General features: G+C 42.3%; 2 protein-coding genes across 3 annotated transcripts in view; both read left to right on the plus strand.

The window, feature by feature from the left end:
- LOC307130031 (uncharacterized protein) overlaps positions 1 to 17,312 on the plus strand; it is a 93,101-nt gene that overhangs the window by 26,525 nt on the left and 49,264 nt on the right. The window lies entirely within an intron of this gene.
- The window catches only part of LOC307130033 (uncharacterized protein), a 31,451-nt gene that overhangs the window by 10,354 nt on the left and 3,785 nt on the right, over positions 1 to 17,312 (plus strand). The window contains exons 6-7 of the mRNA XM_079822882.1: positions 855 to 1,028; positions 13,091 to 13,264. Of these exons, the coding sequence (XP_079679008.1) occupies positions 855 to 1,028; positions 13,091 to 13,264 (348 nt within the window). The remainder of the gene's footprint in view (positions 1 to 854; positions 1,029 to 13,090; positions 13,265 to 17,312) is intronic.

A 17,312-nucleotide genomic window follows, 5' to 3' on the forward strand; every position in this document is an offset into this window, starting at 1 on the left:
CTCCGCCTCTTTGAGGCTTGGGACCTAATAATAATGACCCATAGGAGAACAATAGGGCCAACAAGTATCTCATACCAATCATCGAACGAATGCACCGAGTAACATCATAACTTAACTTTCAACACAAAGTTGAAATGGTTTTGACCACATAAAACCCCGCTACATTACCCCACAATTTTAATCCATCAAATAAAGCTACCTGTAAAAGTAATTCAGCACTTGTGACTATTTCATTAGAATGAAATAAAATAATGGGATTTTGAGTGATCAAGGGAAGGAGGCGGATGTTAAACGTAACTTTAATCATAAAGATAAACATAAACAACAAAACGAAAGAAGCGGAAGTGGCCGACTGCAGCATATAAGCATAATAAAAGCTCCGGAGCTCCTTCATGGGACTTGAGACATGTGTGTCGCACAGGTGTCTCTCACTCAGCATTCGCTCTGCTGGCCTCATTCCGCTCCCACAGCTCTCGGCCCGCTCTTCTTCATACCACAGTGACGTTAATAAAACTCCTGTCCAATTGCTTTCCATTGGCTGTGGAGGTGAAGACGACAACTTCCATTATTCCTTGCTCATTCAAGTGCTCATTCAAGCTATGCCTTTGTTGTTGTTTTGAATAAGCGACCTCTTGCGGCGAAAACTTGCGTACTGTGCCTTTTAATTCACATTTATATTGATCAGATAAAAAAAAATTCTCAGGATCTGTCTCTATCTATAACACTGTTAGTGTGAACATGATTAGATGCATAGTAGCTACATTGTATCATACAGAGATGCTTTATTAGTTACCTTTAAAAAAAAAATATATGGGTTACAGAGAGAGTGAAGAGTGTGTCATTGTTCTCTACAGGTTAATGAAGTGTGGTGTCACAGAGGAATGTTGTGCTGCTCTGGCTTCAGCTCTGAGATCAAACCCCTCACACCTGAGAGAACTGTATCTGTCTGAGAATAATCTAGGAGACGTGGGAGTGAAGCTGCTCTCTTCTGTACTGGAGAATCCTCACTGTAAAGTGGAAAGACTGTGGTAAGATCATGCGTAACTCACAAAATTTAAATAATAAAATTTCTAACATCAAAATGTAATGCAGGGGAGATGAAATATTACATTCATTACAAAACATCTCTGACTCTAACCTTGGTTCCCAAAAAAGGGAATGAGATGCTGCATCAAGAATTTACACTGTGGGAACACTCTGTGTGACTTGCGTCGTGAAGCACGTGTGAAATCAGTCCAATGGCGTGACGGAACGTCATAGAAGGGTGATGTCATGACCAGGAAACTATAAAGCATGCCCAAATCAAGCAACGTTAGCTTCTGATAGGATGAAGTCGCTGACAGGCATGCAGGAAGTATGGCAGTAGGAAGTATAACCTTTTCATTGAACCAAGGTTACAGTCGTAACTAAGACATTATTTTTTAAGGGAACTCACACTGTTGTAATAATTTCACTTTTGGGCCCAAACAAGGGTTTGTAAGTATTATTGTGTCTGTAAGGTTATGTAAGGTAGTGATTGGTACTCACGTCACCGCAGATGTTGTGATTTTTAGATCACACGTCACTTAAGGTGTGGTTATGAGTACATCAGATGACCACCTCCCCCTCTCTTAGTTTGGGACACTAGTCAAGGTCTTTTACCTTGGCTGTATGAGAACACTCCACACAGGAGGTGGTTCAATCATTTTAGATTGAATGTAAAGTGGGGAGAGTTGGTCAGCTGATTAATCTGAAAGATTGGTGAGATTTCTAACTTATAGAGCCTTTTCTGTATTATCAGCACAAGTAAGACACAATTGTAATAAAATAGATTTTATTAACAAAAGATAAACAAGAATAGCTAACACAACTACTTAATGAATACATTGAATGATAAAGGAATAAAGTGCATAAGATACATAAAATACATGTGATTAAGTTGAGTGTGGCTAAGGAAGAGTTGCATTATCTTATGGAAAGATAAACTGTTGTTTCTCTGAAACTAAGGTGAAGAACCTTATTATGTATCAAACAAATAAACGAAAGATTATTTGTTATCAACTAGCATCAGTTAAAGGGTTAGTTCACCCAAAAAAGAAAATTATGTCAAGTCAACTTTATTTATATAGCGCTTTTAACAATGTAGATTGTTTCAAAGCAGCTTTACAGTGTTGAACAGGAAAATAATGAAGCATAATTTTATTCAGCTGTATAGCCATTTTGGAAAAAACGCTGATGTCATCAGTTCATTTCAATTATCATACAGTGACAGTGTGGGCTTTAGATCAATAATTTGATCAGTAATTTAGTTTAAATGGTTAATTTAGTTTATTAATTAGATTTATTTCGATGTTTAGTTGAAAAAGTAGTTTTAATTAGTTTTAATTAGTGTCCCCAACTGAGCACGCCAAGCCAGAGGCAACAGTGGCAAGGAAACCAAAACCCCATTAGGTGACCTAATGGAGAAAAATAAACCTTGGGAGAAACCAGGCTCAGTCGGGTGCCAGTTCTCCTCTGGCCAATCAACAAACAGCGTATTATTATTATTATTATTATTATTATTCTGGCAGCTTTACAGCTCAGAGGTCATAATAGATCAGAATATTCGAGGGACCGGGGGCAACATGCTGGAGACAGGTTTATTGAGGATGATGTTGATTAAATAATTATTAAAGTGCAATATTCGAATGATCGGAGGCAACACGCTGGAGACGGATTTATTGAGGATGACATATCGATTTAAGTATTATTTAATTGTAATATTCGAACAATCTGAGTCAAAACGCCGGAGACGGGTTTATTGAGATGCCGTGTCGATGAGGCAGTTGCAGGGGGAGTCTAATCACGGTCTCTGCAGACACTTCGGGGTCCTGTGTTGGTCTTCTCTGGGCGCAGGTCCACCATCTGAACTGGATATGGCCCGGATCCGGCTGACTGCAGTAAACCTCGGGATAAAACAGAGAGACTATCTTTAGCGTAGATGCCATTCTTCTGATGATGTAACGTGTACATCAGGTGTTATGGGAAGTGTTCCCGGTTCCGGCTGACCTAGTTAATGCAGCCTAACAATCATTTCATTGAAAAAGTGTTTTATGTGTATGCCACAGTAAAGAGATGTGTTTTTAGTCTAGATTTAAACTGACAGAGTGTGTCTGCTTCCCGAACAATGTTAGGAAGACTGTTCCAGAGTTTCGGAGCTAAATAGGAAAAGGATCGACCGCCTGCAGTTGATTTGGATATTCTTGGTATTATCAACTGGCCAGAATTTTGAGACCGCAGTAGACGTGATGGAGTATAATATGTTAAGAGCTCGCTCAAGTATTGGGGAGCTAAACCATTTAGTGCTTTGTAAGTAATAAGTAAGATTTTAAAATGTATGCAATGTTTAATAGGCAGCCAGTGCAGTGTTGACAGAACTGGGCTAATATGGTCATACTTCCTGGTTCTAGTAAGAACTCGAGCTGCTGCGTTTTGGACCAGCTGGAGTTTATTTATTAAGCGAGCAGGGCAACTACCCAGTAGAGCATTACAATAATCTAGCCTTGAGGTCATGAATGCATGAACTAACTGTTCAGCATTTTGCATTGAGAGCATGTGCCGTAATTTAGATATATTTTTAAGATGGTAGAAAGCAGTTTTACAGATGCTAGAAACTGGCTTTCAAACGAAAGATTGGTATCAAAGAGCACACCCAGGTTCCTCACTGACGACGAGGACTTGACAGAGCAGCCATCAAGTGTTAGACAGTATTCTAGGTCACTACTTGTGGAGATTTTTTGTCCAATAATTAAAAATTCATTTTTTTTGTTGCAGGAAATTACCGGTCATCCAATGTTTTATATCAGCTATGCATTCCGTTAATCTTGTGAATTAGTAAGTTTCTTCAGGGCGTGAAGAAATATAGAGCTGAGTATCGTCAGCATAACAATGAAAACTAACGCCATGCTTCCTAATGATATCTCCCAGTGGTAGCATGTACAGGGTGAAGAGTAGCAGTCCTAGCACTGAGCCTTGTGGTACTCCATACTGAACTCCATACTGAACAAACTGTCGGTAACGGTCGCATAGGTATGATTTAAACCATGATAAAGCAATTCCACTAATACCTACATAATTTTCGAGTCTATTCAAAAGAATGTTGTGGTCGATAGTATCAAATGCAGCGCTAAGATCGAGTAACACTAATAGAGAGATACAGCCACGATCGGATGATAAGAGTAAATCATTTGTAACTCTGATGAGAGCAGTCTCAGTGCTATGATATGGTCTAAATCCTGACTGGAAATACTCACAGATACCATTTCTTTCTAAAAAGGAACATAATTGTGAAGACACTGCCTTTTCAAGTATTTTTGACAGAAAGGGTAGATTTGAGATTGGTCTATAATTGACTAATTCTGTAGGATCAAGTTGCGTTTTTTTAATAAGTGGTTTAATAATAGCAAACTTAAAAGTTTTCGGTACATATCCTAATGACAAAGATGAATTAATGATATTAAGAAGAGGATCTATGACCTCTGGTAGCATCTCTTTTAATAGCCTAGTCGGTATAGGGTCGAGCATACATGTTGTCGATTTTGATGATTTAACGAGTTTAGCCAATTCTTCTTCTCCTATAGCAGTGAATGAGTGTAATTTTTCCTCAGTGACACTACAATGCTCTGTCTGATGTGATACTGTAGTAGACGGCTGCATGGTTAAAAAAAATTTCCTAATATTATCAATCTTGCATGTGAAGAAGTTCATAAAGTCATTACTGCTGTGCTGTTTACAATCATCAGAAGTTGAAGCTTTATTTTTGGTTAATTTAGCCACTGTATCGAATAAATACCTTGGGTTGTTTTTGTTTTCTTCCAAGAGAGTTGAGAAATAAGCAGATCTAGCAGTTTTTACGGCCTTTCTGTATGTGCTGTTTTAAGGGCCCGGGTGTGCTCGTTGTACCACGGCGTTGGACTATTTTCTTTAATCTTCTTTAAGCGCAGAGGAGCAACTGTGTCTAAAGTACTGGAAAAGAGATAGTCAATAGTTTCTGTTGCAACATCGAGTTCTTCTATACTATCTGGGATGCTGAGCAGATGATACTGATGAGGAAGATTATTTAAAAAGCAATCTTTAGTAGCGGCAGTGATTGTCCTGCCATTTTTAAAGCGAGGGGGTGGCTTTGCAACCTTAGGTAAATTAAGTATACATGATACTAAGTAATGATCTGAGATGTCATCGCTCTGCTGCAGAATTTCAACGGTATCAACATTTATTCCATGTGACAATATTGGGTCTAAAGTATGATTATGGCGATGAGTGGCTCCTGACACGTGTTGCCTAACTCCAATAGAGTTTAGTGTGTCTTTAAATGCTAATCCCAATACGTCTTTTCCGTTGTCTACATGGATATTAAAATCACCAACAATTAGTACTTTATCTACGGCCAGTACTAACTCTGTTAGAAATTCAGCAAATTCTTTGATAAAGTCTGTATTATGCCCTGGTGGCCTGTATACAGTAGCTAACACAAATGTTGAACGGGTTTTATCATGTACACTACATAGCGTTACATAAAGCACTAAAACTTCGAAGGAATTATATTTGAAACTAGACTTCTGAGTAATACTGAAGATATTATTATAAATTACAGCAACCCCTCCCCCTTTACCTTTCAGACGCGGCTCATGTTTATAACAATAATCTTGGGGGGTGGACTCATTTAAGGTAATGTAGTCGTCAGGTTTTAGCCAGGTTTCTGTCAAACAGAGCACATCTAGATTATTATCTGTAATAATATCATTAACAATAAGCGCTTTTGGGGAAAGGGATCTAATATTTAGCAACCCAAGCTTTATCAATTGTTCATCTGTATTATATCTTTTGTTTATTTGTTGGACATCAATTAAATTTTTACTGTTGAATGGTTTTGATGTTTTTTTTGTATTTACTAATTCGGGGAACAGACACAGTCTCTATATGATAATATCTAGGTGAAAAAGTCTCTATGTGCTGGGATTTATCTGACTCCGGTAACGTGAGACAGCTAGCAGACGGTCGGTTTAGCCAGTTTGTCTGCTTCCTGACCTGGGCTCTAGTGAGTCAAGGTTTAGCTCTAAGACTATGTGCCAAATTACTAGAGAGAAGAGCAGCACCACCCCAAGAGGGATGGATGCCATCCTTCTTCAACAGGTCAGGTCTGCCCCAAATACTTTTCCAATTGTCTATGAACCCTATGTTATTTTGCAGACACCACTTAGACAACCAGCCATTGAGTGATGATAGTCTGCTAACTATCTCATCACTCCTTTTTACAGGGAGCGGTCCAGAACAAAAAACAGCCTCTGACATCGTACTAGCGAGTTCACACACGTCTTTAATGTTAATTTTGGTGATCTCCGACTGGCGAAGTCGAACATCATTAGTGCCGACGTGAATAATAATCTTAGAGAATTTACGATTAGCTTTAGCCAGCACTTTGAAATTTGCTTTGATGTCAGGTGCTCTGGCTCCCGGTAAACAAGTGACTATGGTGGCTGGTGTCTCTATCTTCACGTTCCGTGTAATAGAATCGCCAATGACTAGGGCACTTTCAACAGGATACTCAGTGGGTGCTTCACTGAGAGGGGAGAACCTGTTTGATGTTCTAACCGGAACGGAAAAGCGGTTCTTTGGTCTGCGACTATGCTGCCTCACTGTTACCCAGTTTCCCTGCTGCGACGGCCCTGCAGCCGGAACCGAAGAATGTACAGAGTTCACTAAGCTATTCGCATCCAAATCAGTGTCTAAAGCTGTTACATCCTCACTACTCTCAGATAAAGTATGGATGCGTGTTTCTAATTCTGAAATCTTCTCCGTCAGCCTAACTATCTCCTTACATTTATCTCACGTGAAGCCCTGTTCGCCAGCGGAGAAGCCTATAATGAACATGCGTCATGCGGTGCAAGTGATAATGACAGGAGAAGACATGACTTACCGTGTTTGTTGATTAATCCAACTTACCACTTACCACAATCGTTTGCTGGACACAATTTACTAATCCAAGTTATGAACTCAGAAAAAGGGAGACCCGGGTGCAGAGATAACAAGCTAACAGGCTAGCGAAATGCTAACGTGTGATGGTGATTTAGATTAAAAGCTAGCGATGTCAAATTTAATGTGATAGGCAATTTTTAAACAATGTATGGTGATGCGTAAGTTATATTTAGCAGTAGAAGAAAGAGGAAAGATCAAAATAAAGATTCAAACGTTAGCAAGGCTCTACAGAGCTATAGACTTGAGCTACAGAGCAACAGACACAGCAGGAGGCAGACAGGAGCAATCGATTAATGTCATTAATTACTCACCCTCATGTCGTTCGACACACTTAAGACCTCCGTTCATCTTCGGAACACAAATGAAGATATTTTTGTTGAAAGCTGATGGCTGAGAAAGGCTTCAGATAGGCCTCCATTGGCATTCAGTACATTTACACTCCCAAGACCCATAAAAGGCACTTAAAACGTTGTTACAAAGTCCATCTCACCACAGTGACTCTACAGTAATTTTACGATGCGACGACAATAGTTTTTGTGCGCAAAACAAATCTAAATAACACCTTTATCCAACTTGTTCTTGTCTTCCTTGTATGCCCCCACGACGCATGCGCGAGAATATTACGCAGATCCGGCGTTCGGACACATGACCCAGAAGCCATTTGTTTACAAGCAGAGGAAGACGCGCGTATCTAAGCTGTTGAATTCTACATTGATCGTGCTTTAGGTCTCGGCGTAGTGCTCAAAATGGGGTTAAAGTGTGCATTTCATGGCTTCCCGAACCCCGGCGCTACGTCATATTCTTGTGCATGCGTCATGGAGGCACACACGGAAGACGAGAAGAGGTTGGATAAAGGTGTTATTTAGATTTTTTTTGCGCACAAAAACTATTGTCGTCGCATCGTAAAATTATTGTGGTGAGATGTCACTGTGGTGAGATGGACTTTGTAACGACGTTTTAAGTGCCTTTTATGGGTCTTGGGAATGTAAATGTACTGAATGCCAATGGAGGCCTATCTGAAGCCTTTCTCAGCCATCAGCTTTCAACAAAAATATCTTCATTTGTGTTCCGAAGATGAACGGAGGTCTTACGGGTGTCGAACGACATGAGGGTGAGTAATTAATGACAGAATTTTCATTTTTGGGTGAACTAACCCTTAAAATGACCTCTAATGTAAATTAGAAAATCATAAACTGATAATATACAACAATGCCAAGGTTTCTGGAAAGAGGTTTGGTTAGGTGATATTTACGTTCCACTTGGTTGAGTAAGCAGTCCGATGGAGGTGACTTCATCCACTGGTTGTGCTGGGTGACAATGCAGTGGGAAAGGAGCTGGAAGCCGTTTCAACAGTCTTGAACACAAAGATTTGTGGGACGCTGATCTCCTGGAGCACCAAAGGGTCCTAAAAACTGGAACACGCAGATGAGGCCCTGAAGTAGGTGCAGAAGGTCCTTAATCTGGAACACGCAGACGGAGGAACCTTGAAGTGAAGGTTTGCTCTCCTGAGCTTAACCTTATTGCAAATGTCTGTGTGTTTTCTGACTATGTGGGTCAGACACTCAGGACTTGGTCAATTCGCTTTGGTCTCTCTGGCATGGAGACTCGGGACATGCTGTAGTCTCGCTGGTCTAAAACTCTGAACGTAGTGGTTGTTAATGTCTCTTTCCTCACAGGCTGGAGGCTCAGAACGTGGTCGTATTTGCTGCTGCCTCACAAGCTGTAGATTCAAATCCTTGGATCTTTTGTTGTCTCTCTGGATGAACCAGAGGCTCAGAACGTGGTTGCTCTGTCACAGTTAGAAGTCTTTAAAGTGTCTTTAAAGTTTACCAATGCATTTCTCACTTTCCAAACCACCATCAGAATACCCTTGGCAATATTCTAAACAAATAGAAACCAAACATGATGGGAAAAGATTTAACTGTTCATTCATTTGTTCATTAACTGCTGATTCTGTGTAAGATGTTGGATTACAAATAGCGGTCACTGAGAATACTTATTTCTCTGAATAAGTATGAAATGGATGTGTGTAGTTTACATCAGTCTTAAGGTTTCCAAACAAAGTTGTGACTGGATTTGGATAGATCATTTTGGTCTTTCTTTCACCCACTACTGCTGAGGTCCTGTGGAATTTTTATGGCAGTCATAGACCAGGACATTAGGGATGTGGAAGAAGGCCAGAAACTGCATGTGGGCCAATGAGATGTCTTGTCCTTCCTGGGCTTGGTACAAGAGCTGGTCTTTTTGGCCTCTAAGAGGTGCCTGGATGTTGTCATAGCATCTTATCTGATGGCGTTGGACAGTTTGTCTCAGTCTACCAAGATCCAATTAAAATGTAGCAAACCTTTGTCCACTGTTATGGACAGAGAGTGGCCCGGCCATAAACCGAGCCCTCGAATGTGCTGTCCACTACACTGTGTTGAGAATTGACGCTGTAGGAATGTTTATACACACGCCTGTCTTGTGTGAAATTGAGAAGGGCAGCATGAAGACGACAACACCTGGGACCCTGGTGTAGAGTCCAGGTCTAGGTCATAAAACCTAACAAATGTGTGCAGAAAAGACAAATTACTCGGGTATTTTACATTTACTGAGTTCGGTGCCCTGAAGTGGCTTGCCGGCAGTAGAAAACCGAAACCAATTTTGTACAGGTCTCATCTAAGGGAGCGAATTCGACTGGGCAGACACTACGATTAGCAATCGCTGGAAGCGATGTGTCCCAAAGCGAACGAGGCGGCAAGAACTGAGATTTCCTGAGAGCTACATGGAGTGAGATCCTCACAATGCACGCAGGTAGCCCCCTCAGGAACTGCCCATGCAGGCTCTGCTCCCAGCTTAGATAATTATTCAGACAAGTGAAACACGGCTGATTTAAAATATCTAACTTCTCAAAGTCAGATAATATTTCATTTTAATTCCTCAGAATTAAATGCAGCCATAATCACCAGACGATACTGTTTTAATATTTATTTATACAGTCTCGTAATCTACACGTTGCCTCGGCAAACGCGAGATTCAAGCCGTTCACAATATATTTGGCTTTCATCCCTCGAGAAGAAAGTCAACCGGCACGAGGCTGAAACACCCGAAAGCACACAGCTGTTTGCGTCGAGATATTTCTCAATGAACACAGCTGCACCATCAGGCACTAACTGTGCATGCCTCGCACCTAAACAGTATCACATGCACACCATTCGCCAGTCTCACTCTTATTCGGAACCGTAATCTCCGCGTTGCCTCAGCAAACGCAAGATCGAGCCTTGCATTAGACTTTTATTCCCTCGAGAATAAAGCCAACAGGGGCAGAGCTTAAAAACTCCTGATAGTGCATTTGCTTTTCTTTACACATCGGGACATTTTAATGAATGAACACTGTCAGCCCTCTCAAGAACTGACGAGCATGCTCCGCTCCCATACCCAGTGAATGAAGTGGCGAGCTCTCATTTACTACTTCAACTGCCTCGATGCTGAGCACATCTAATTCCTCAGAATCAGATTGCTCAGCCATTGGGTCCCGGAACTATCAGAGGACTGAGAAAGTGCAGCAGCAGTCTCAAGCCCTCTTGACAGATCCACCTGCGAGCCCCACGTTCTTAGCCACCGCGCCGCCTCGGCGGACACGGGACCCGAACCGCAGGGAGCGTGAGCCTGGCCGGCCTCTTCGTATGCTCCTAAACAGTTTACACACAACTGATGCTTGTCCCCACCTGTAATAAATCTAGGTCAGGGGTGCACACAACGTTTAAACTGTGCACTCGCCATATTTTACAACAGTATTTTGACAGACAACATCAAATAGGACATACAACAACAGAGATCACTTGCTGAAGAGCGAAAGCTAACGCTGTTGTGTGCTGGTGTCCCTTTGTAGCTTCCGTGTATGCCGTCACATGCTACGTCATGATGCAGCACCAATCAGGATTAGAATAGTTTCATTCATACTTCAGATGCGCTACGCTAAGGGAGCGCCCCCCCCAAAGTGTCGTTACCGATGCAGTGCGAGTTCCCTCAAAAGATAAAAGAGTACAAAACTTTTCCCTAGGCGTGTTTTTTTATTTTTATGGGGTAGCTGTCTGTCTACAACCTGAGGGAAGAAGGGTGAAACATGAGTTGAGAGGGTGGCTAGGATTTTGTATTATGGTGTTTGCTCTATGAATGATGAGCCGTGTCAATGAGAGCAGACAAATTGGGAGTTGTAAGACCAAATCATTTTGAAGAGGTGTTAGTCATTTTAAGGAGCTTGTTTCTATTAGTGAGAGAGAGAGCATGGTGAAGAAGCAGTTGGCACAGTACACGAGGATGGGTTCAATGATACTTTGGTACAAGAGAAGCAAGAGGTGTGGTTTGACTGAGATTTATTTTATTTATATTTCAGACTGGAGTCCTGAGTTTACGTATGACAAATAGTCTTTGTTGGTAGCGTCTTTGAATGTGTGATGTGATGGTCAAAACTCAATTTACTATCCATAATAAGTCCAAGGTACCTGAAACTGTCAACAATTTCTACTGACTGGCCATTGATGGCGATAGGGCAATGAGAAGTGGGGAGTTTTTGACGTGTGTCAATAATGAGTTCCTTTGTTTTTTGAAACATTGAGAGGAGATGACTGGTTCAGCAATGAATGATGCACCATTGGGTAAAATGGGCAACAGATTGGTGATATGCTATAACTGATTCTTTGCCAGTGAAAAGGGCGAGTATGGCTGTGTCATCCGAGTATTTTAAGTATTTTGTGATTGGGGAGGGGCTACGGCAGTCGTTAGTATACAGTGAATAGAGAAAGTGACTGAGGATGCAACCTTGAGGGGCTCCTGTGTTGACAGTAATGGTGGTGGATGTTGTGCTACCCACCCTTACCGCCTGTGGTCTGTCAATGAGGAAATTATCAATCCATCGAATAAAAAGAGGTGGCACATGAAGATGGTGGAGTTTGGTTATCATGGTACCCATTTTAGACCCAGATATTACTGACAACTACAGACCCATCTCCAACCTTCCATTCCTCTCTAAGTTGCTGGAAAAAGTTGTTGCTGCACAGCTTCAGGTCCATTTAAAACAAAACAATCTTTATGAGAAATTTCAGTCTGGTTTCCGCACTGGACACAGCACAGAAATTGCTTTGGTCAGGGTCACAAACGACCTATTGATGGCGGCAGATGCTGGTTCCCCATCCCTTCTCATCCTCCTGGACTTATCTGCAGCTTTTGATATGGTTGATCATAACATCCTCCTTCACTGCTTACATTCCACCATTGGGCTCTCTGACTCCACAACTAGTTCTCATCGTATCTCACTGGGAGAACTGAATATGTTGCGTTGGGAGAAGCTACATCCCTGTCACACAACGTCACCTGCGTTGTCCCTCAAGGCTCAGTGCTCGGCCCCATCCTGTTCATCCTCTACATGCTCCCCCTTGGCCGTGTCATCAGCCGGCATGGGATTTCTTTTCATTGCTATGCTGATGACACTCAACTTTACTGGATTATTTCAATGCTCTATTTTTGGTCTGCCCAAAAAACATATTGCACGATTACAGTATGTTCAAAACGCAGCAGCAAGAGTTCTCACCTCCACCAGACGTTCTGTTCACATTACTCCTCTATTGCATGATCTTCACTGGCTTCCCGCGGCATCACATATTCATTTTAGGATATTACTTCTAACATTTGAGGCTTTAAATGGTATTGCACCTCCATATCTGTCTGATCTACTCTACTCCTGTCATCTGAGCTTGGTCTTTTGTCTGTTCCTTGTTTTCAGTTGTCTGCTGTAGGTGGAAGGTCATTTAATATTAATACTCCTAAATTATGGAATTCACTACCCTTTACACTTCATAATATATCATCTTTATATACCTTCAAGACCCAGCTAGAAACATATCTATTTAATATTTATTTTGGATAATGTGGCCTTGCAATGTGTGTGTGGGTGTGCAAATGTATTGTAATGTTCAATGTAAAGTGACCTTGAGCTACGGAAAGGCGCTATATAAATAAAACGTATTATGTTATTGGTTTCTCTTTGATAATGTCTTCTTTTTGATAATAAGTCTCTGTTGATCTGCGAGAGTGAAGAGTGTGTCATTGTTCTGTACAGGTTGTTGGATTGTGGTGTCACAGATAAAGGTTGTGCTGCTCTGGCTTCAGCTCTGGAATCAAACCCCTCACACCTGAGAGAACTGAAACTGTCCTATAATAATCTAGGAGACGCAGGAGTGAAGCTGCTCTCTGATGGACTGAAGAATCCTCACTGTAACCTGGAGACACTGTGGTAAGATCATCTCTACCATTAAGAAAAGGAAAATCTAGATTTCTTTATTTCTTGATTTATTATTATCCACCAAAAGAAAGTAGACAGGGTTACAGTGAAGAGTTTTTGTTTTTTAAATCACAAATGTTTAGTGTAAATCAACTTAACTTGTAATGCTTGTGCAAACAGCATTAAGCTTGCAACCCTTGCAAAAGCGTGAACATTGCCTCAAAATGTGTAGCTGTAACAGAAAAGGGGGGAGTGGTGTGTGATTCGCCTGAACCAGGGCTGTCACCAAATCAGGTTTTTCACTATGATTAAGAAAATAAAAAATCTCAGGGAAGAAATTCTTCTTTTTTGAAGAATCACACAATTGCATACAAAAGCCAGCTACAGCTTTTGGTTCCTAAGACCAGACTTAAAACCAGGGGGGACCGGGCTTTCGCAGTGATTGGCCCCAGATTGTGGAACGCTCTGCCTCCCATGGTCAGAAAAAGGCTCCCACAGTTGAATGTTTTAAGTCTCGTCTTAAGACCCACTTCTATTCCTTGGCTTTCAACTCCATGTGAGTTGGGTGGTCCTGTGTCTTATTGATTTTATATATTTTTTGTGTATTTTTCTTGTATTGCTAATGTTTTTATGTGCAGCACTTTGGAAACTGATTGTTGTTTGTTAAATGTGCTATATAAATAAAGTGGATTGGATTGGATTGGATTGAAAAGGAACGATTACACTAAATTAATGGCAACCAGTTTGAAATAACTTCCTTCTGTGAACTGATGTGGCTTCTTGTCACAGAATGAGGCAGAAATTATATAATTTTATTGTATACAGTGATACAGGCTATGTCGATTGGTATTACATTAAATACCACAGATGGCTTGAAAAACAGCATTAAGGTGCAATATTTAAATATTTAGCATTTGAAGTATCGCCTCGTAAATATATTGGTGCAAACCATAACTTTGCAAAAGGAAATGCAATGTTTGTGCAATGTGCTGGAGCAAAATGACTACCAGATGCAGTAAACAACAGCATTAACAGAAACCATAAAAGCAAACCTCAGACCACCACCATCTAAATATGAACATAATTCCCAGAAAGAAACTTAAAGAATTTGCATTCCTACTGTTAAAGGACTCTCTCGAGATGAATCAGTAGAGAAGAGTCATAGGGCCTGTTTACACCTGGTAACTTTATGCATTTTTTTTTTCTGATCCAATAGCCATCCGGTCATGAAAAGACCAGGTGTAAATGCCCTCCGAAATGCGGATTTAAATCCGATCACTCAAACCACTTTTGGTTGTGATGTCTTGCCGATTGAACACAAAAGACATGTATCCACAAAAACTGAACTTTTAAGTCACAGTAGCCACTAATGCCATCTGTCATTCATGTTAATCAAAGAACAAAGGTAAAAATGACTCACTGCTCTTGACTAAATAACTTTGTAGCTTTAATAAGGATTAATCTATATTTATTTTATAATTTATGCAGTGCAGACTGTTTGATATTTTTATTCAATTTCTGTATATTTCCAACCTGTTAGACAGGTAGGAAGCACACAGGTAAATATGACAATTATTATAATGGTTTTAAGTGAGGATTGTTTTAAGTTCACTTAAAATAAAGTAAAAAAAAAATGATACCTTTCAATTACACTGTAATGTTGAATGGCTATAATTAATGTTTAAAAACTTGGTAAGGCGCTATCCACTATCCAGAGGGCCATCCTCTGCTTGGAGGCAGCCTTTCTCTTCTGCTGGCCTCTGTAACAGACAAAGACATGCTCTGAGGTCCTGAAGCTTTGTGTTCTGTCCACGTCCAGACGCAGAGCGCATATGGGACAGAGCAAAGCCAGGGCTGGGTCTGCTTGCTCCGGGAGCAGCGCTTGCAGGTTCACCACCTAGTCCTTGAAGAGAGTGGTAGGAACCTTGGGCACATAGCCAGTCTCAGTACCACATGGGTGTCACCCGGCCCAAACTCTAGGCATGATTTGTTGACAAAAAATGTCTGCAGGTCCCCTACCCTCTTGATAGAGGCCATTGCTGTCAGAAGCAAAATCTTTGCCATCAGCAGAGCTAAAGATTCTGTCTGTAAAGGCTCAAATGGGGCATTCTGAAATGCTCTAAGCACCAGAACAAGGTCCCAAGAGGGTATGGAGGGAGGTTGAGGAGGATTTAACCATCTCGCCCCCCCTAAGGAACCTGACGACCAGGTTGTGCTTCCCAACCGACTAACATCCTATGGGGTTGTGATATGCAGATATTGCAGCAGCATATACTTTGTGGGTGGAGGGAGACAGCCTTTGCTTAAACCCATGCTACAGGAAGGAAAGCACAGACCCGATCAAACATCTTCGGTGGTCTTCTCAGCGAGAAGAACACCACACGACGAACAGGTTCCACTTCAAGATCACCTTGTTGGTTGATGTACGCAATGGCTGCAGTGTTGTTCGTAAGGACCAATTCATCTTTGCGCTGTAGTGGCTTCTTGAGGCGGCTCAGTGCAAAATGTACTGCTAACAACTCGAGGCAGTTGATGTGCCAATGCAGGTGCAGGCCTGTCCAAACCCCTGACACTGCATGCCCGTTGTACCTAACCCCCCAGGCATCCGGCACTCCTGCCTGAAGAAACAAGGGGTCTGACCACGGGCTGAAGGCTTGCAGACAGGTCGTGTGATATTCACCCGGTGAGTGCTGCGCTGCCACGCCCATCTCTGGACTCTGCCGTGAAGCCAATGCTGAAGTGAATGAAGCAAATCCAAAAGGTGTTACTGCCACCACGGCTCCCATATGCCCCAGGAGCCATGGGCATCGACAGCCTTCCACTGAAGTGAACTGAACACTCCTGAACCTGGTGGGACACCGGGCGAACTGAATCGCATGGCTGAGCCTGATGGTCTGAATGAGCCAGCAAGATGGACTGGGGAGTGCCAGACAGGCTTGCAGAGACCATACAAGTGGGACCAAAGAGACCACAGGCATACCCACAGTGTGGCAGCGAGGTGGAACACAGTGGTTCCATGTTGTTACCTGGTTCCATGGGTGGGCAGAGGGTGCATGAGAAGGCTTGGTTGCGTCCTCGAACCGCCCCCTGCTTTCTGCTGGCAAAATCAGAGGAGGATGAGAGTGATCTTGTTCTGCACCATCCATTGCTTTCCAAACCCTCTTGGGACCCAGAGATGGAAGAACTACTTATTTTTTTGTTGTTGAGAAGAATTTGGATACCACTGGCTGTAATGCCAGCGGCAGAGCAAAAAATTTGACTCAAAAGATTTTCTGCCTGGCCCTCCCCAGGGGAAGAGCAGCCCCTCTCATCTCCGGGTCGCCCGTCTCAAGGGTGGTGTCACTGACCACTTAAACATCAGCAGAGACAGGTGGGGTCGTCTTCCTGCGGCGGACACAGTAGAGAAGGCTGTTCCGGAGTTTTGCGCTCACCCATGGCGATGAGCAGACTGAGGGGCGGCCCACGAGGGACTCTGATGGTACGTCAGGGGAAGCTCTTGATTGCCTCAGTCTGCTACGGACTTTGGAGAACTGCTGAATTTGGGTACTACTGGCTGTAATGCAAGTGGCGGAGCAAAAATTTGACTCAAAAGATTTTCTGCCCGGCCTCCCTTTGGGGTAGAGCAGCCCCGTCCATCTTGGGGTCGCTCATCTCAAGGGTGATGTTTCACCGACCACTTAAACATCAGCAGAGACAGGTGGGGTCGTCTTCCTGCGGCGGACATAATAAAGAAGGCTGTGCCGGAGTTTTGGGCACACCCTTGGCGATGAGCAGACTGATGGTACGTCAGGGGAAGCTCTTGATTTGCCTCAGTCTGCTACGGACTGTGGAGAACTGCTGGGCCTAGTTCTCTACAGTGTCAACGAAAAAGGCCACCTTGTGAGATGGGAGCATTTAGAAAGCGTACTTTGACTACACTCGCACCTCTGCAAGGCAAGCCAGGGGGTATTTCTGGACCACCGAGGTGGACATCGTCTAGCCGATGGGAGAGCCTGCCGTCGAGTGTAGTGAGAGAGTAGAACACTTTTTATGCAGATTTTGGCACTTTTGGCGTTCAATA

The sequence above is a fragment of the Gobio gobio genome (assembly GCF_949357685.1).
Source record: "Gobio gobio genome assembly, chromosome: 8".
NCBI classification, from domain to species: Eukaryota; Metazoa; Chordata; class Actinopteri; order Cypriniformes; family Gobionidae; genus Gobio; species Gobio gobio.